Here is a 21,825-nt window from a genome sequence, read left to right as displayed (position 1 = left end):
TTTTAAACTGGTCTAACTGGCTCTAAATGAACACTTTTAAAGTCTCAGTCATACAAACACCTTTAACTGTGATGACATCTGTTCAGAAGAAGTAAAGGGTGACGTGGACCGAAAAAATAATGTCAGCATTCATTCATATTACATTACAATCCTACAAAATCATGGGTTATATTTATACATCAGGGTTTTCCTTGGATTCTTTTCAAGTGTGTATGTATTTTCTTTTTTGTCTGTGACACGTGACAACTTGACCAGGAAGCTCATACCAACAGAAACCTGTCTCACCTGTTACTCTCTCTCTATCTGTTTATCCTTCTCAGGGTATAACGTGTCTTGACTAGCTGGGAATTTTTTTCACAATGCTAATGATTGACTAGAATGAAGGAGGTCCCGTAATACCTTTGCTGTCTCTAGACTGTATAGTAGCACGTTCAGGTAGAGTCATTCGCAGTGATTCCATGACACTTTGAGAACTGAACAGAATCTACATTTTCTGGCTTGGTGCACTTCGCACACCTTTAAAGAGGCCATGGGTGAGTTTTTTTTTTTTTTTTCTTCTTCCCCAAAACAATGACTTGACATGATAAGCTGTGGTGTTTGTGGTATTTTGGTTATGTTTATGGTATATGATTAATGTTGACACCTCTTAAGTATCTAATAGTGTAGGTTGATCTACTTTATTTCTATCTAGTATGTATGTACTGTGTGTTTATATTCATTTATTCATCTATCCACTGATTTACTTGAACAGTACTACAACCTTAAACAAATGTTTTACCATTAATGTAAGATAAATGTAAAATATATTACCACATAACCGTTATAGGTGTATATAATTTTCATAACAAACCCACAATCTATTTCCAATAGTAACATACTGCTTATGCAGTGACTTTATTTAACAGGTATATTTAATAAGGAAAACTGAGATGGAAGTTTATGTCAGCAAATAAGGAGATATCACTCTTGTGTGATTAGAATGCTGCCTTTATGATTTAGTGATCAAGAGTCTATTGAACTGTTATACTCAGCTTATAAACTGCTTGCCAAAAAATGTGTCCCATTTGACATATTCAACATTTAAATTTTTTGTGAAATTATCTATAATCAGATGAAGTAACATATATCTGCCAATCACAGGGTGACTTACTTCAGTGCATGGAAAACTAGGCATGCTGTTGTGGTTTGGTCACTGTGTTCTTTGTACTGATAAACATTCTTAAAATCACATCGCTCAGGTTCAACTCACATACTTCTAGGCCTGTTGAAACACATTGTTCATGGCTGTCCAGCTGCAGTTTTGCACTTGAGAGACACTTATCATCTCTATTTGGCATGTATGTTCATGCCTTGCACATACTTTAATTAGATGCATTACCCTTTAGGCTATGTATTTTATCAAAGATAAGACTTGCCGGTGATTGAGAAAGTTCATGATGTATCATTTTAGGGTAAAAACATACAGTATACAGCAGGGCAGGCAGTGGTGGCTAAGCGGCTAAGGCCCCAGTGCTGGGGTTCAAGCCAAGTTGCCACTGTTGGGCCCTTGAGCAAGGCCCTTGACCCTGTCTGCTCCAGGGGCGCTGTATCATGGCTGACCCTGCACTCTGACCCCAGCTTAGCTGGGATATGTGAAAAAAAGAATTTCACTGTATATGTGCAAATGTATAATGTGTGATAAATAAATATAATTAAAAAAATAAAATAAAATAAAAGGGCAACATTAATGAAATCATCTGAAACATTTTTGTCATAAGCATAAAGGAACAATTAGGATCATGGATGACCCCTTATATGATTCACTTAAATGATCTCTTTGAGACAGTAAACACTGAAGTATTATATGTATTTTTAATTATCTGTAATCAGAGGTGTTTACATTGTGACTCAGTCTCAGATGCAATCAACCAAATCTTTGTAAAGGTGTGAACCACAGAAAGAGGCCATAAAATCAGAGCAACCAACAACTGATCAAAGGACATGTCTTGTTTATTGGGGCTCTTCCAGGGAGATCCTAACACTATTGTTCTTCAGGTATAAAGGTCTGTCACAGACAGTTGCTTGGGTTAAGATTTAGAAGAGTTGTTGCTACACAATCGCCATCAATAAACTCTTTTCTCCATGAGCACTTGGTCTGGCTTGCTCTTCTTTATGCATAAGAAGACCTCTAATACATTGGAGAGCCACCCGATATCTGGTCAGCTAAATACAAGAAGATCTAACAACACAAACAGCTATGACATCTTAACACTCCAGTTCACTAACCTGCATTCCCTTCACCTTTCTTGTGTCCATTCTAGAGGTGCTTGTTCTTCTAGACTTTGAGTCGACTATGGAAGATGAGTTGACGGTGCATGTGGGGGACGTGGTGAAGAATGTTTCCAAGGCCAAAGAGGAAGGATGGCTGGAAGGAGAGCTGAGAGAGAAGAGAGGAATATTCCCTGCCAACTTTGCCAAGGTCTCGTCCTGTTCTCATCTCGTACCGGAAAGAGCACTCTTTCCATGTCCAAAGCTACATCTTATTCCCTCGATGATCATTACCAAAAAAGTTATTTTCTCTCCACAGGAAGTGCCTGTTTATTTAATAGGGGACAGCAACAGAGAGCCAAGGAGCATTAGAAAATGTAAGTGTACATTACAGTGCCGTTCAAGAGTCTATAATGACATTTTTAGGATTTTGTAAAAATGTAAAACAAAAACAAAAATTAATGAAATAAAATGAATAAGAAGTATATATAATTTTGCTCTATTTCTAGGCCAAAAATCTAATTTGTGACAGTGATCACCCTGTTAAAGGAATAGTTCACCCAAACATGAAAATCCTCTCATAATTTACTCACCCTCATGCCATCCCAGATGCGTATGACTTTCTTTCTTCTGCAGAACACAAATGAAGATTTTAAGAAGAATATATCAGCTCTGTTGTTCTATTCAATGCAAGTGAATGGTGAACAGACCATTGTAGCTCCAAAAATCCCATAAAGGAAAAATAGAAGTAATCCATATGACTCCAGTGGTTAAATCCCTATCTTCAGAAGTGATATAATAGTTGTGGGTGAGAAACAGATGAAAATTTAAATCCTTTCACTTTTAAATCTGAAAGTGATATGTGGTGCATGTTAAGTTACACTATGACATCTGAAAGTGGAAGTTAAAGTGGAGATTTAGAGTAAAAAAAGGAATTAAATATTGTTCTTACCCACACTTATTATATCTCTTCTGAAGATATGGATTAAACTCTAGAGTCTTATGAATTACTTATGAGTTTCCTTTATGTGATTTTTTGAGCTTCAAAGGTCTGATCACCATTCACTTGCATTGTATGCACCTACAGAGCTGAGATATTTTTCTTAAAAGTTTCATTTATGTTCTGCAGAAGAAAGAAAGTCATACACATCTGGGATGGCATGAGTAAATGATGAGAGAATTTTCATTTTTGGCTGAACTATCCCTTAACTCCTATGTAAGGTCAGATTTACTTGCTTCCATTGAAGCACAGTAGATGGTCCTTTAGAACATTCTTAAATAATGCTGCTGGATCATCTTGTGGAGTCCATGCCAGCTCAAGAGTATCTGCTCATTAAAACAAAAGGGGGCATATAAAATGCTAAGAAATACATGTTTATTTTTCAATCCAATTTTTAACTCAAATCATTATGCTGATAATATAATCTGTAAGGAAGAAAAAAGGATTGTCGATATTAAAATAACAATATAGGAATCTAGAAGCATCTTCACAAGTAGACCTTTGAATCCCACTGAATATAAGTTTTATAGCATACATTGTTTTATAAACATATCTGATTTTGTTTGCTTGTTAGTGCCCAACAGTGGTTGCATATGTGTCTAAAGTTGTCCAAAAGCACCTCGACACAGCATAGTAGACTAAAATAAGTAGGCTAATAAAAGGTTTATGCCTCCACATCCGGTCACAAATTATACTCACCAAAATCAAGCCCAAGACTATAGTATCCAAAATAAAACAGTGCTTGTCTTAAAACAGAACTTGTAAAACTTAAGGCTGCAGTGCTTCTGCAGCCTATTGCAGTTCAGTTTGATTTGTTCTCACACCTTATTGTGCTGAAATGTTCCATTTATTTTCCACTTCATCTCACCAGCGAAGAAAGCAAAGGTGCAACAGAGGAGATGCGAGGTGGTGCATACCTACACTGCCGTGCACGAGGATGAGCTGGAACTGGTTGTTGGGGAGACCATAGAGATCCTCAGAGAGGTAGACCGGCAAGCCATTTCTCTAAATCTTAGAAAACATAATTGCAAATGTAGTGTAATTTCTGTTGATGTTTTTATGTTTTTTTCACTTGTTACTTTGTGGTTTGTGTTAGTAGAAGTTGTAGCTTGCTGTCATCATTTGTATAAGTGTTAAAGGAACAGTTAACCCCCCAAATTATTATTTTTATTTTATTTTTTTAATGAAATAACACACAGAAAATGTTCATATAACCTGCCAGAAATCACTGAAATAGGTGCCATAAAATATTACAACTACCATGACAACCCTAGACTCTGTAAACTGCATTAAAAAAAAGATGTGGGCTGCGGCAGATTCTTTGTTTAGCCAATCAAAAGACTTTTAGGTGCTTTCTGCCTGTCAATAATTCTGCACATTCACAGGGCAGTCCATGGGCAGCAGGAAGCCGAGAGTGTTAGTTTGGGTGAATTGCAATTGAATGTGATCATCCTTGTGCCCTATTCCCTTCGAAGGACAGATTTCTAGATGTGGGCACACTAAAGAGAACATGAATGTACTGTATGAATGTACCCTTCACTAATAGTCTTGTAAAAGGGCTCTTCGTTCTTTTGCTTCAAATGAACTTTCAAGTGGCATCCCCTTCCCACAGTGCCCTTCAAGGGGGCAAAACTACCTTTTGGAAACGCCCATGACAGTTTGATATGTGAGAACGCTATTTTGGTACCGTTGCTTTTGACTAATGATACTAACATTTGCTGATATCAAATTACATTTTTATTTATCTAACCTATGACATAGAGATGCTCTCATGTTCCATCTCTGCATAACAGCAATCCAAGCATCTCTGCGTGCATGTGTGTCTTTAGAGGGCAGGGTTTTGGATTTGGGGCATGTCTAATATCTTAAAAATCTCCCAACATTTACCATACCTGTGTGTGTCCAAACAGTTCAAGCTGTAGTGTGTAATTTCTGTGCCTGCTTTCCAAAATCCGAAAACACCCCCCCATCTGTTGATCGAACAAACAGATAGTCCCACCCCCCAACTCACGCCATTGGTCAAGTTAATGTTGTTGTGTCGGGCTGGCTGGTCGCTCAAAACAAACAAAGCAGAGTCCCATGAAGCTTTGCAGGCGATGTGGGTGGAACTTCCGTTTAAGCGTAAACAATCGTTATGTTATGTACTAAGGCGTCATTAAAAATTACAGAAACTTGAGAACAACTGATCACAGAATTATAGCAAGATGGTACTGTTCTTCCCCACCTATCTGTTAATGATTATGGGTTTGAGGATGATGGACAAATATCGCAAATAGAAGCATTTTAGTTATTTTGTTGAGTCTTTATCCATCGATGGAAGAACCTGAGCAGACTACCCTGAAAAGCTATGTAACCTATTAGTGCCTTCACAGCTGTAAAATTGGACATATTTTGAGAACTGTAGATAATTATGGTTATTTTAAAGCATATATTGAGTCTAGTCAGAACCTGAAGAGTTTGTTGTACCAAGATGATGTACTTATTGCAGACACAGGGGAGGTCCAGACAGCAGGATGCTTGTGTATTACAGGACTCAGCTGCCGTTTTTCAGATAAAATACAATTATTTTGTAGGAGATGACTGTGTAGTAAGCTCAATCTAGCTTTATAATTGTTAGTTTACGTACACAATCTCCATATCTAAATGCTATAACCTACATTCAATTTTTTAGTGATGATTGAACAACTGATCCTGTTGATAGACTGAATTTATTGTTCTTGTGTAGGAAATAACGATGTAGCAGCCACACAGTAAACTGTACCATACAAAAAGGACTACATGCAATACAAATAAACATATTTATTTGGACATACATTATAAAGGTTGAACACAAAAGTTCAATGTTCTCTGTAAAGCAACTATAAAAAGGTATGTATTATTAAAAGCACTAGCTGTACAAATACATTTTATTGATACTGAATTTATGTCCACACTGTATTCCAAATCACCTTTTCCCCTTAAGGGAAGACAAGCATATTCTGAAAAGACACTCAAAAGAAAGTAAATTGCAGGCAGGAAAAATGCAGGGCAGAGGAAAATCAGAATACAGTTAATTTCAAACATGATAAAACATCTCACTACTGTATGTCTCATCTAATAATTATGCTATCGTTTATATATTATTCATTGTGCTCCGTTTCTGGACGTCTATCGTAGCCGAACCGTAACGGTAGATAACATATGTAATCCCCCCTGTTGACTTCTTGCTAATAAAGTGAAAAGAGCACAAAAACAAATTATTCCAAGCTTTTTCAAACAGATGTTCCTTAGTCAATCCTTCTGTAGGCAGCCGATGGAAGAAGCAGCATCTGGAACAGGAGCACTTTGCTTTGCGAGTGGTTTCTGATCATAACATTGCTGTTTTAGACAAAAATTTAGTTTTGATTGATTATTAGGATAACCATTAACTGCACACATTGTCTGGGAAATTTTTAAGACATCTTACAACATTTAAAAAGCAAGAATCTAACCACATGACATGCAACCAAGCAGTGACCGGCTACATACACACAAAACGGCAACCAACCGCACTTCCGCCTCGTGCCGCCCCCGCAAGATGTCGCCCTGGGCAACGGCACATGTCGCCCATGCCTAAATCCGCTACTGACGAATGGATTACTTATATTTGTCTCTGCTTATTAAGTAAGGGCTAATGTACAGTCAGCCTGTTGTTATCACACAATAAACCTTGACAGGGTGATCAGGACCCCGACGTGAAGCGGAAGGGTCTTGTATCACTCTGAAGGGGTTTATTTTGCGATAACAACTGGCAGACTGTACATTATCATGCTTATAACATGGGTACTAACCAAATAAATAAATACATGGATATAAAAAATTTATTTGCGTTGAAATTATGTAATTTGAGAAGAAAGAAATCGATGAACAGCTGAAATCGAGTTCTGTTGGCATTTATTTTGTGAAAATGACCATCTGACTCCTCATTATTCAGCCTATTACAAGACTACTTTCCAAATAAACAAATAAATGGACATGAAACATTGATTTGAGTTGAAATTATTTTATTGACTTACTTGTTGAGATTGCTCAGTGAGCCGAGAAGCAGGAGAGGCGGCTCAAAGTACCCAGATGAGCGGTCTGCTGACCTCTGGATGGCGGCATTGACCAATCAGAATCGAGTATTCCAGAGAACCGTGTAATAAGCTGGAATAGGAGAAAGTAGTTTAACACCAAAAAAGTTACATACTTCAGCTTTAAAGTGAATGGGTACTGGGATAATCGGGCTCCTATAATTACAAAATGTACCATAAAATTAGCATACAACTCATGTCCTATATTAAGTCTTTTGAAGCCATGTGAAAGCATTTTGTGAGGAATAAACTGAAATTGAAGCCATTATTCTCTGAAAATCTCCCATCAAGGCAAATTGTGCCAGGTTTGATGTAAATTATGTCATACGTCATTGTTTTTCGAATGTCTTGAGACCAATCATAAAAAACTAGCAAATCAGCCCTTAAAAGTTATCAATGCAGACCCATGCATTCAAATTGCATGTCTAATCAAAGTAGCATTTTATTATTACAAGCATTATTACAAAGCTTGTGATTTTCTTTGGCTCATCATTGTTCTAATAGCTCATTGATAAAGCATGGTGCTTGTGATTAAAAAGGTCAAGGAAAAGTTATACTAAAATATATCCATATATTGGATAAAAGCCTCTGGCAAGTGACAAAATATACATCTGTGGAATGTTTCCAAATTAGATTGTATATATGAAACAATATTTTCAATATTTGAGCCCTTTCCTTTTTTTAAAAATGTTTTTTAATGAAGCTGTATTACTTTCTGTTTTTGCAGATTGAAGATGGTTGGTTTATGGGAAAGAAAAATAACCAAATTGGTGCCTTTCCATCAAATTTTGTGAAAGAAATTTTTGTGCCTTTAAAAGGTGAGGTTGTACATTAACTTTTGTAAGCACTTCTATATCTTGTGCGTGATAACATCACCTTGTTTGAGGATTTTTTTCATAATAGATATGTCTGCATATGTCATATGTTCTGCAGATTGCAAGACAACTGAAAGCAAAGCCAGGCCTAAACTCTCAGAAGCTGTCTTTAATAAAGAGGTGAAGTAAATTGATATGCTGCTCAATTTAATTAAATATATACATGTATTTACTAATTGTATTCTTTTTTGTTTTTTCAATTAGGGTAAAGTAAAGAGAGCCAGTTTACGGAGAAAGTCAAATGGTGAGAAGCAATGCTAAAAACAATTTTTTTTTACATACCATTCAATGATGTTCCTCAAGATTTAAATGCTCTTTGGCAGGTTTTTGAGGTTCAGCTCTTTTGAACTTTTTAGGATTTACCACTTTGTTCATTCACATAGTTGTTGGTCTATTTTTGACAATGACAGAGAAACATTAGGGTTTCAAGACAAAACAAGTACAGTCATCATGCAGTGAATGAAAAGATCCATTCTTAAAGGGCTTCCCCTAAAGGCTTCATACCAGAAGAGGGGTATCATGTGCTTTCAGATTCACCCACCAAACCTGCTGTGGCTAATCTGTACAGAAAAGTGCCATGTTATTGCTAATCTCTTTGTCACTATGTTGATCCAGTGGAGGTAACTGAATGTATTTTTAATTGCTCCACAGTGAAAGAATGTTGTCAGGTCATGTTCGACTACACAGCTATTGCTGAAGACGAGTTGAGCCTGAAGAAGGGAGACGTCATAACTATCATAAACAAGGTGTGTCTCTGATGACCATCTGACAGCTTTCTATGAATACATCACACACTACTGTTCTTAAGAAAAATAATTCTACCAGACATGTGTGATTCTAACACGAGGAGTTTTGCCTCCCAAATTGCTGTCTATTAACTTGAACTACCTTTTTGGACAACCAATAGATGACGGGTACTGTGTTCGGGAAACCTGTTTGAAAACAGTCATTATTGTAGGAATTCCATTTGGAGCTGCTAGTGGTACAGAAATTAAACACTTCACCTTTAAATTAGTATGCCTGACTGCTGTATACATTAAGTACCATACAAATCGAAACACAAACTTTATAAAATGGTTCTTCTGTAAATCACAAAGAGTTCCACTACAGGCAAAATAACAAGTATCATTTGTTTTACAAAAGATCGTAAGGTCACAGTATACGTAAAGCCCAAGCAATATTTCATAGTACAAGAGTATACATTAGTGACCATTAGTGTTTTTTTCCTGGGCAGAGTCAGCATTTTGTTATCATTTTCTTTTCCTTTCCCCTGAAGGCCACTGAGGACGAGGGCTGGTGGGAGGGGGAACTAAACGGACGCAGAGGATTTTTCCCCGATAACTTCGTCATGGTGATCCCAGTGGATGCCCTTCATGTGAGTGGGACAGAGAAATGTTCTCAGGATTGTCCCATTTGTGCGCTGTTAGAGAACGGGTGCCTCCCTTCTGTCGACATTACTGTGGGGTTTTAGTAATTCTCTGGGTAAAAAAAAAAAGAAAAGAAAACGATTTTAAGCCAAGGACGTTAATTTCAGTGTACAAATGCTGTTTAGTTTGTTTTAGACTGGAGAGGTCTAGAGGCTATAAATCTGTTTTTAATGTCTTGGTCGTGTTCATTATGACACAAGACAGTTAACGTAGTCTATAAATGACTGTATTTTCTTCCAGTTACTTTGGGCTTATTAAAAGACATTGAGTCAATAGTTACCATCGGTGGAGAGGAACACTGAAAACTGTGACTAGATTTCTCCAACATGGAAAGATTGTGAGCTTTATTCTGCTCAGAAGGACTTATCCATACTATGTTGACAATTTCTCATTTGACGCAGATTGAAAATGCTGTCTGTCCACCAGTAAGAGGAGGCTCTGAGAAACATGCAGGTAAGACATCATCCCTTGGTGATAGTTGCAGGGCTGGTTCAACAAGTCTGTCTCTTTAGATTATATCGAACTTAACTGGAAATGTTTCTAGAAATTCAGTTGTCGCATTACTTGATTTGTCATCTGTGAATTCCAGAGGGTGTGTGAGCTGGTTTGTTAAGATTTACTGATAAATGCACGTGTCAGGCTGCCTTTGAAGCATTTGTTTTCATTGTATTTTGTTCCCATTACACAGAAATCACGTCACATGTAAACACCTTGACCGGTGAATGCAAGAATTGTATTTAATCTATAATATAATAAATATATATGCACCAATACAGTAATAAAAAAGCAATACAGTATTTATCTACATATGTTTTAAAATCATTTGTGAATGAACATGTTGTGCAAAAACTAAAAGTTCACTCACTTATATTTGGGAACCTAGTTATTATTGTTATATTTATAACCCAACAATTATTTATTGTTATCCAGTTCAGTTTTTTTTTATTATTTATTATAATATAATGCTGTATTATTATTATTATTATTTTAATAATTTTATATATACAACAGTGAATAGGCCTAATATATTTCTGTCGAACTTAGTTCACCTACACCTGGAGCTTTTATTTTGATGGCTGATAGTGCACTATTGTCAATGTACTGTATATTGTTTATCATGTTCCTCATTACAAAATCTGGTGAAAAGCTGTCACCGCCTCTATTTTTGTGATAATGTGTTGCATATTTAGATTTATATAATAACTTTAAGTGGCATCAAATGTTTGGTAATGCGTGAATGGATGCCACTGCAGCACTTTGCCTTTGCAATGCACGTGAACCGCTCCGAGATGGCTGAAAATAGTGTATCCGCGCGTGAACACAGAACAGCTTGTTGTCACCCACACCCTTGAGCATTTTGCGCAGCTTTCTGACCGGGGCTCATCGATGTCCAGGGCCCCATGTGATTGTATGGTTTGCGTGGTGGTTAAATGGATAGTTCGCCCCAAAATGAAAATTCTCTTCATTTACTCACCCTCATATCATCCCAGATGTGTGACTTTCTTTCTTCTGCAGAGCACAAACGGAGATTTTTAGAAGAATATCTCAGCTCTGTAGGTCCTTACAATGCAAGTGAATGGTGATCAGCCCTTTGCTAAAAAAATTAAAAATAAAGCACATAAAGACAGCATAAAAAATAATCCATAATACTCCAGTGTTTAAATCCACATCTTCAGAAGCGATATTATAGGTGTGGGTGAGAAACAGATCAAAATTTAAGTCCCTTTTTTACTCTAAATCTCCACTTTCACTTTTACATCTGAAAGTCACATGTGGTGCCTGTTTAGTTTCATTTTCACATCTGAAAGTGAATGTGAAAGTGGAAATTTAGAGTAAAAAAGGACTTAAATATTGTTCTGTTTCTCACCCACACCTATAATATCGCTTCTGAAGATGTGGATTTAAACACTGGAGTATTATGGATTACTTTACATATGGTTTCCTTTATGTGATTTTTGGAGCAATAAAGGTGTAATCACCATTCACTTGCATTGTAAGGATCTACAGAACTGAAATATTCTCCTAAAAATCTTTATTTGTGTTCTGCAGAAAAAAAGAAAATCATACACATTTGGGATGGCATGAGGAGTAAATAAATGATGAGAGAATTTTCATTTTTGAGTGACCACCGCTACTGACAGAGATTTATGATGTATTTTCTTTTTTTTTTCTCCTTGATAATGTTTTTAGGAAGCCACTGATTATAAAAAAGTAGATTTTTTTTTTTTTAGCATATTTTGTTTTGGGGTGAGTTCTGTGTGATTTATGATTATAATGACTGTCTACTTTATGGCAAAATCTTGATTTTTAAGCACATTTTGTTTTGAGGTGTCTATTGTGTGACTTTAGCAAGCTGTGACATTCAATTTGCATTTTTTACACATCAAAACTATATACACTACCGGTCAAAAGTTTTGAAACACTTGACTGAAATGTTTCCCATGATCGTAAAAATCTTTTGATCTGAAGGCATATGCTTAAATGTTTGAAATTAGTTTTGTAGACAAAAATATAATTGTGCCACCATATTCATTTATTTCATTATAAAACTAAAATGTAATAATAAAAAAAAAACATTTTTGAAATTGATGTCTTGGACCAAATAACAAAGAAAAGCAGCCAATAAGTGTTCAGCATAGATGAGAACTACTTCAATACTGTTTAAAAAGCATCCCAGGGTGATACCTCAAGAAGTTGGTTGAGAAAATGTCAAGAGTACATGTCTGCAAATTCTAGGCAAAGGGTGACTACTTTGAAGATGCTAAAATATAACATAGTTTTTATTTATTTTGGATTTTGTTTAGTCACAACATAATTCCCATAGTTCCATTTATGTTATTCCATAGTTTTGATGATTTTACTATTATTCTAAAATGTGAAGGAAATTTTTTTTTAACAAAGAATAAGTGTTTCAAAACTTTTGACCGGTAGTGTATCTATATACAGTATATTTATTTACAATTTTAAATAAAAAAATAGGTATTTTTTTAATTTCTGCAAACAAACCTTGCAATTCTTAATGTGTTTACATGACCGTACATGTTTTTAAAAAAAGCAGCACCGATGCCTAATAAGCCGACAACATGTGCATGATTTTTTTAATAAGCTTCATTTGGGGAATTATCAGCGTATTAGTGTGTATGCAAATGTACTCAATGTAGATTGAGCTTGAAAAACAGATTATATAATATCTACGGTACAACAGGTTTTTTATGCATCCTGTTGTGTATTTTCTTTGAAATGACTATGTTACTTTATCAGATAAGTATTTAATTCATAAAAGACACAAAATTAAGTGTTTTCAAGAGATTTCAATTGAGCTGGAATACATAAGTAGCGAATACAGTATACAAACTGATTCATGGGTTATTAGATATGGTTTTATTGGAGGGTAAGTCAGCTGGATCTACCCCAGTCACATTACTTCCTTTATTTTTGTATCAGACATTCCAGACAAAACGTATTAACCAAAGGAAGTTCCAGTTCCAGTTTTCACGTCTTAAAAAAGGAATTAAAGATGACTGAACAGCATCATTTATTCTATATATTTGAATGAGTTTAGTGTGAACTTCTCTGGGGAATGAACAAGTAAACGTATGTGTGGAAGCTTGCATAGAGTAGCTGACAGTAGTTATAAACAGTACACAGCTGTATCTGCACACCTGTTATTGACAACTGTCATTTCTAGGACAGGAAGTAGGCTTTTTAATCATCTCAAATGTTTTGCACTCAAGTGCAGAGACTCAGTCACCTCTAACACTTCCTCCCATGCAGACATTTACTCTAATGCCTGATATGCGATTGATTTGCTGCTGGGTTGTCTCAGTGACAGCAGGAACATGCAGTTAAAAACTCCTATAAACTATACAAATGTGCAGAAATCTGTTCTTGTCTGAAGTTTATATCTGACTTCATGCATATGGCATACACCACCGCAAACCAAAACTGAGCAGATATAAGGAGCTGCGACAGGAAGTCGAAAGCAATGAAGATGTCATGTGAGACTCTAAAGGCAAGAGCACAGCGGTCCACCTCTGTGCGCTATACAGTGCACACCCTCATTGCCTTATAAACATAGATTTGAGATGTTGGAAAATTGGGTATGTATAGGCTGTATTTGTATTTTATTTATTTGTATGGGTCTTTGATCATGTTGTTAAATATTCTCAGTAGTTCAGAATTTTTGGTTATTGGATTTTAGTCTGCTCCAGATGGGTTTTACAGTCTATATCGCACTATATTACACTGTCCCTATGACTGGTAACAGTGAGTAGAGTGACAGAATGTGACGTCTTTGATAGTGGTTAATTGAAGGTTTGATTTTGAATGAAAAAATCGTGTCATGCTGCTACTGATGGAAGGTGAAACTATGTTCTGTGTGAGAAAGGATGTTCAAGATATTTATTACATGTGGTATTGCATGCATTTGATTGTGCTCCGGTTAAAAAAAGAACACGCGATTAGCTTGATTATGTGCAATTTTACACTTTTTCCTTTTTCTTTTTTTTTTTAGAAATTGTACATGGACAGACAACTTTAGGATTTCACTGCTTTCACTCCTTTATAACACTTCTCTTCTTTTCCCACACATAGTATTAAGTCGTTATCATAAGACTCACAACAAGAACTTTAATGTCTTGTTTGATTTTGATTGCATGAAAAGGTCTGAATGAGCACTGAAATCGGCCCCTTTTTGCTTAGTAGAATGCAGCATAATGGTTGTTAATGGTTGGATGTAAACTGGTTTACTAAAGAAACCCATGAGAATTTTTGTGTATAGCCACAGGAAACAGGAGGCCAGCTGGGCTGCTCATTTGTCAGGGAAACTTCAAATGTTCCCATGCTACTGAGACCTCCAGCATTTGCCCCATATAATCGTGAGAATGCTTAAAAATGATGTTTATTTTGTGCCGTTCTTTACATTATAGAAGGGAACTTATCTATTGTGCAAAAGAAACCAAAACGGGTTGGGGACAGAGGATGTTAGCTATGTGCATTACAGATTGTTGGACAAATGAAGGATCAATGATGTGACGCTCATTTGTTTCCCTCCAGGATCTATTAAATTATTTAAAAATACATTACAAATGCAATTCACAAACAAAAATTTCTTTAATTCACCTGTTCTATGATATTTTTTTTTTTTTTTTTTTTTTTTTTTTGGAATTAATGAGTTCAAAAATATTTTTATATTTTTTCTGTGGCTTAAAGTAATGAAAATTCATGTGGTATAACCATCCTGAGACAGTGAAAAAAATCAAAAGTCTCATAAAATTTGGCAGAATAATCGTTTATTGTTATTTGTTAAAAAATAAGCAGTGAAATGAAACAATTTTGTTTTAATATATAATTAATATTTGAAAGAAAAATTATCCACCAAATCAAAGTCACCTGGTGTAACAAATATGTAGGTAAAGTAGCCATAATAAATAAATAAGTTAATTAATTAATTAAAAAAAAAAAAAAAAAAATATATATATATATATATATATATATATATATATATATATATATATATATATATATATATATATATATAATTTATTTATTTTATTTTTTTGTAAATGTTATAAATGTTTTTAACAAAAAAGATTACATTTCCGCAAACTTGTCATGTCTTTTAAACTAGATTTTTTAGATTTTTCTTTCTCTCTCTCTCTCTCTCTCTCTCTTTTTTTTTTATTTATTTTTTTTTACCTCAGATACAGATAAGAGCCACTGCTGTCATACTTTGATAAAACATACAGTACTATGGTACTGACTGTAAAATCTTGCATCTCCCTGTGTCTTAGTGAATCAGATGCCAGTGATGAACCAGAACAACTCTGATATGAACACAAAGACAGAAACTAAAAGTAAAAATTCTAAACACACCTAGACACACATTTTCACCTAAAAAATAGACTAAAATGTATTTTATGTGTATACATACATTTCTAACTTGTAGTAGAATTATATTATTTTAATTTTTCAATCATTTAATCTATTACTGTTATCTAAGGAAAGCCACCCAAAATGATTGCATTTATCTCTTGTCTTTGCTCTATGCTCTTTTCAAACAGGTGAGAAACCAGACACTAAAGACTTTCGAAGTGAGCCTCCTGGTAAAATCAAGTTACCTGGTCTACACAAACCACCGGTTCCACCACCACCTGTGAAGGAGAAGGTCATAAAAATAGTTCCAAAGTAGGTGATGCCTCATAGCAAACCAGTCAGGAAAAAATAAATAAATAAAAATTATGTGAAACATTTCATGAGACTCTCAATAAAACACAAGTAAAAACAATGATATTGGGAATCTGAAACATTAAGATTGACTAATTAAACATTGAAATAAAATCATGAATCACCTTTCATTGGTCAGATTGATGCTGCTGAGGGACTTAATTCCCCTTATTAGATAGTCATTTACTATAGTCATTCCACGTTTTGCATTATGTGTTATTGTGTTATGTTGTGTTATTATGTGGCCACGTTATTCCAAAATGCCTTTGAATGTTCAGTCCTATGAAGATCCATGAAAATTTATGAGCTGCTGAGGGACTAAACAAACTCAAACTGCCTGTTTCCTGTTTTTCTAAATGAGCGTATTTAATTAAAATACAGACACAGCCCTGTCCTCAGGCAGAGGGAACAGAGGGGGAAACTGTCATTCTGACAGGAGTGCAAGCATACATTAATGTATAAAAGTTGATCTACAGTCAATCTAACCTATTCCAAAACAAATCAAAGCAATGCAATGTTTTGTTTGGAACTTAAAAGCTCGCCACACTTAAATATACACTCTTAAAATCACATTACACACAAATATATACAGTGCAGTCACCACTTTGCGGATATTGAGGTGGAATTCAGCGGCAGCGCATTATGTTGTTATGTTGAAAAGCAAATGTGTCGTGTGGTTCTTTTAATTTTATTTGATTAAATAGAATATTATAACATAAAATAAAAGCATAATTTCCCCTCCTCTTAGAAATGAAGAACCACCGACTGTCTCATCGAAACAGCCTCCAGTCTCGCCAATACTGAAAGAGGTTAAAGAGAAGACCCCCGACCAATTTGACGGTGTAGACGTGTCCTCAGAAAAACTGAACCATCCCACAGCCAACAGAGCCAAACCTCCACAGAGAAGACCACCAACAGCCCTCGCCACTGCTGCAAATGTGAGCCTAACACACAAAGTCAAACACATGGCTATTTGTCACATACGTACATGCCTCTTGGGATGACCGGCTTTGAATGCAAGAAATTAATTACAACAAAACAGTCTGCCTTGAATTAATTAAATCAAGCATAGCAACTACTGTATATAGCACCAGAGCATAGAAGCACCAGAGTCATGTTCCCACCAGTTTTCAAGATTTGTTTCAGGGTGATGTCTGTTTGGTGATATAAGATGTGTTAGATTATTATTATTTTTTTAATTAGCAGCAGTCGTGTGGCATGCCTTTGATAATTAATGCAGTTAACCTGTGTTTTTCAAGGACCCAATTGAAAAATATTCCAGTCTTACCAAAAGTTTGGATAACACTTTATTATAACTTTCATTAATTATGTTGTTACATTGTATAATGCTTAACAGATCATTGGTTAAATAGTAGTTAGAAACTTTGAATTCTACATTATGATATACATTTACATTTGACTGTACATGAACTACTGATCTTTTAAGCATTATACAATGTTTGGTAAAGACTTCTTAAAAAAAAGTTATTTTATAGTGTTACCAAAGGTTGGAAAATTCATGTTATCCCATTATGGAATACAGTATATTAGTCTATAAAAAATGTACCCTTAAATGTGTGGTATACATGTATGTCAAAACAAATGTCCTCATATGGAATACAGTTGCATAGCTGTTGCTATTTTCCACAGGTTACAGAAACTCCTTCTGCACCTTCCAGCAAGACGGAACAACCACCCAAGATCACCTCACCACCCAAGACACAGAGTGAAGCCAAGCCTGTGATTCAGGAGGAGAGCGCATCGCTCACCTCTGTGCTGACAGAACTCAAGGACCTCCGCATGTCACTGGACCTTCTTAAAAATCAGCATGAGTGAGTATATTTCACTCACCAATACACTGGAATCAGGGGCTTAACTACAGGGAGGGCAGGGTGGGCAGCCACCCTAGCGCCCAGGGTGAGAGGGGGCCCAGAACAGTCGACCAAAAGGAACCATAAAAATGACCGCGGGCCCGACAGGCAATGTAAAATGTCCAAAGCCCCCTGTGGCGGGGGCCCAACAGTTTCTGTGCACTGGGGCCCGTAAGATCCAAGTTATGCCACTGACTGGAATGATCATTTCTGAAATCATTTTTATTCCAAATGACTCTTTCCTGAACAGGAGAGACATACAGGAGCTGAAGGATGAACTGAAGGATGAGAGAGAAAAGCGGATGAGATTACAAGTAAGTAGTGTGATCTGTGTATTACTTTATGTAATAAGGCTGTAAGACAGATCAAAATTAGTAGGGATGGTAATGCAGTGCAAATGGGGTTCTCACTAATACATAGATAAGCACTTGAAACAAATAGAGTTCAGTTAAGTTTTCATAATCACTTATTTATGGTTTTATGTTTTCAAAAGTGAAAATGAAATGCAACCTAATCCATACAGACTTTATTTACTGATTATTTGAACTTTAGCAAGATTTTTCTGGCAAGCCTGTAAAAAAAAAAAAAAAGAAAAAGGATAATAAAAAGTTATAGGACATTGTGTTTGATATGTTATTCATGCTATTTTACTCCATAAATGCAGTCCTGTACACAAATTAACGCAGAAAATTAGTCTGAATTATTGAGAGTTATTTATCAACTAAATCAGAGCAGCACTGACTACTCCTAAGAAAGGTTTCTTGCAACTGGGCCCATATCCTCAAGGGGGCAGCAGTGAGTTACATTTACAACCTGTTTGAACTGAATGAACCCAGAAGTCTCTATTCCACAACAGTGCTGTCTACCTCTGCTGAGATATCCCAAACTATCAGACATGATTCCTGTACTTTTCCTAAACAAGCTCTTAGAAATAGCCAAATATACTGTATATCTGCGTCTGTTAAGTGATTGGCTTTAAAATAGTATTTTGCCTCATAGGATTGTGCCACACGAACTGATTTTATCGTGTACAATGTAAATAATGGCACTGTTAATGCTCATTTCCAGTATAGCTTTTTGAACATTATACCCAAGTTGCCACACTGAACTGCAGAATACTTTTCTATATGCTGTCCACGGCTGTGAAGTATTGCACCGTATTGCAGTTCCATGTCAATTCGCAAAATAATCAGTGAATTATTATAAAAGAGCTATACAGACTACCATAGCAAAGGAACCAGGAAATGACATTGGCCAAGCGATTTGGATGAAAATGACAAAAAAAAAAAAAAAAAAAAAAAAAAATACGATATGACTTTTAAATATGATGGCGATTTCAGCAGCTAAGCGAAAGCTGAATAGGCCAACAGTCCAGCTGAAAATACTAACATAACAATATGTCGTAATGGATGTGACTATAAGTCATGTGTATGGCTGAGAATCAAACACGCTCTCTCACACACACACACACACACACACACACACACACACACACACACACACATACAGAACCTTGTTGTCAGTGCTACCCCACTACTTAATCAATAACATACTGTAGTTACTTAAAAAATAATCAAAGGGTAATGTGATTTTAATTTTCGCAGGATGAAGTGGAGGCTCTGAGGAAAAAATAGTGACCATTAAAGGCCAGGCATATTTCACTACCCTCAGCGATGCACCTCGCCAACATGAACGTGAAGAATACAGAAAGACAAAGGTGGAATTTTAAGGGAATCGGAGTCAAAGATAGATATGGAAATTCAGCACTATATAATAATTATATTTACCTGGTAATTACCTGGTTAAACTTGGTCTTATCTTAAGGTATTAACACCTGATTCATTTACATGTTGCTGCTTTGTTTTTATATCATGTGGTCATAAAAAAAATATCTTTGCCCCAAACTTAATTTACACAGATTTTCTTTTATAAACCTTGATTGCCATAAACATTTAATATCAAAGCTGATTCATTTTCTTTTTTTCAATGCAGCTACATTAAAGTTATGATGACTATAACATAAAATGGCTGTATTTATGTGGTTGGATCATATCAATGGCGTACAAATACAGAACCAGTGTAAATCTAAATGCAAGCAGCCTTTGTGAACATAAAATATTCATATTTATTTCCATGACCCCAATGAACTTATCAAAATGATGATTTGTGAAATGACACAAGGCAATTTGATTGGCCCCAGGTAATTTTTTGATAAATTATTACAACACAAATGCTACAAAAAAGACAGTTAATACAGATATCTAAATGCTTCTCTGCGAATGACAGATGAAAAGGCCTTTCCTGCTATCTAAGTTGGATCTCAGCTCAAATCTCAGCTTTTCCCTATGTGAAGATATGGTATGAGGCTGGTGTGGATTTAGTTTCCCTTCAACCAGAAAACAGCATCTGGAAACCATGTAGAATACATTAGATCTTCATAGCGTCTGACAAATCAATAGGAATGGACTATTTTTTTAACATCAACAGAAACTAATTCCAAATGCTAGAAATATGTTTGAAAGATTTGTAATGTACTACAGTGATGACAATACCACCAATCAATAATTGATTTCACGTGGTTTTGTATATATTATGCAACTTATTAGCAGTTCTCAAGTTTAAAGTATCTTCACTTGTTGTAATGAAATGTACTTCGAAACACATAGTTGTACTGGCATTCTTATCTGTGTAAACATTTCTAGACTTAGAAATGTCTTGAAATGGTAGGCTTAAGTAAAATTGTTTTCCAGCATTTTGGATGACTGTAAAGCTCAGTTATATTTCAATCAAAGTGTACATATCATGGCAAGAATCTTTGAAGAGGAAATCAAACAAAAAATACGATAGCACCAAGGCCTGTCCTAGTAACATAAGACAGTGGATCCAAAAAGTGTGAGTTTTTAAACTAAGTATTGTTACAGACATAAACATCATCACAGTTGAAGGGCAAATATGAAAGACTCACAGTCAAGCATTAAACTCAAAATGACAACAAATACATATTTGGATTTGGTCCATCTGACACTGTTATGCTATCTACCAACAATATAATCTGTTCTTTTACTTAAATAAACACACTGATCATAGATGACTGATTGGCAAAACAACCCTGGATTGTATTTGAAAATCCATGTGAATAATCCTTAAAGGGATAGTTCACCCAAAAAATAAAATGCACTCATTATTTACTCACCCTCATGATATCCCAGGAGTGTATAACTTTCTTTCTTCACCAGAACACATATATCTTAGCTCAGTATGTCTTTAAAATGCAAGCGAATGGAGATTTCTCTTTTTAAGCTTCAAAAATCACAGACAGTCAGCATAAAAGTCATCCATACAACACCAATTGTGTGCTCATCCTGGATGTCTCAACCAAGAGGAGAATGTGAGATTACATTTGTATCCATGGCAATGCGAATACTTCACATAAGAGACCGCTTGGACTCCACGCTCTCGTGAAGCATTGGATTATAGTTAAAAAATACTTAAATATTGATATTTTTTGCACCAAAAGCGATTGTGTAGCTTTAGAAAACATTATATTTAACCACTGGAGTTGTATCGATGATGTTTATGCTGACTGTCTGCAATTTTTGAGGCATCAAAAGAGAAATCTCTATTCACTTGCATTTTAAGGACCTACTGAGCTAAGATATTTTTCTTTTCTTTTTTTTTTTTTACTTCAAATGTGTTCTGGTGAAGAAACAAAGTCATACACACCTGGGATATCATGAGGGTGAGTAAATAATGAGAGAATTTAAATATTTGGGTGAACTATCCCTTTAAGTTCATAAATGTATTACTTGATATTTGTTCCTACTAATATTCAGGACTTAATATTAACAAGAGTTTGAAAAATAAATGGATTTAGCACAGATGGTTGATTGGCAAATGAACCCTGGATTTAGTTTAAATGGATTTAAACGCATCTGCAGAATTGAGTGTACAAGAATGTTACTTGTTATATGTTATGTATAATAAAGGCTTTGAGAGCTTAACCCGTGTTGTAATATAAGTTTGTTTTTTTGTTTTTGTTTTTTTGGCCATATTGCCATGTGGCTTTAAAATCTATAAATTACTGGATAA

General features: G+C 35.4%; 1 protein-coding gene across 1 annotated transcript; it reads left to right on the top strand.

Annotated features, from left to right (window-relative positions):
* Positions 1 to 318: 318 nt before the first annotated feature.
* Positions 319 to 21,737, top strand: sh3d21 (SH3 domain containing 21). The gene is made up of 16 exons (XM_051719637.1): positions 319 to 533; positions 2,301 to 2,458; positions 2,567 to 2,624; positions 4,119 to 4,231; positions 8,066 to 8,156; positions 8,272 to 8,333; positions 8,418 to 8,457; positions 8,865 to 8,959; positions 9,490 to 9,588; positions 10,042 to 10,093; positions 15,433 to 15,495; positions 15,703 to 15,826; positions 16,614 to 16,803; positions 17,516 to 17,697; positions 17,987 to 18,050; positions 19,341 to 21,737. The coding sequence occupies exons 1-16, from the start codon at positions 530 to 532 to the stop codon at positions 19,368 to 19,370; spliced, it is 1,425 nt and encodes a 474-aa protein (XP_051575597.1). The 5' UTR covers positions 319 to 529; the 3' UTR covers positions 19,371 to 21,737.
* The last annotated feature ends 88 nt before the right edge of the window (positions 21,738 to 21,825 follow it).

This window comes from Myxocyprinus asiaticus, chromosome 15 (assembly GCF_019703515.2).
Source record: "Myxocyprinus asiaticus isolate MX2 ecotype Aquarium Trade chromosome 15, UBuf_Myxa_2, whole genome shotgun sequence".
Classification (NCBI taxonomy): Eukaryota; Metazoa; Chordata; class Actinopteri; order Cypriniformes; family Catostomidae; genus Myxocyprinus; species Myxocyprinus asiaticus.
The sequence above is the reverse complement of the archived record's forward strand: the minus strand, read 5'-3'. Positions and strand labels throughout refer to the sequence as shown.

Excerpts from the sequence above, each read along its gene's own strand:
- sh3d21 (XM_051719637.1), top strand. Across the intron at positions 10,094-15,432 it reads AGGCTCTGAGAAACATGCAG|TGAATCAGATGCCAGTGATG; the intron begins GTAAGACATCAT and ends CCTGTGTCTTAG. Across the intron at positions 16,804-17,515 it reads CCCTCGCCACTGCTGCAAAT|GTTACAGAAACTCCTTCTGC; the intron begins GTGAGCCTAACA and ends TATTTTCCACAG.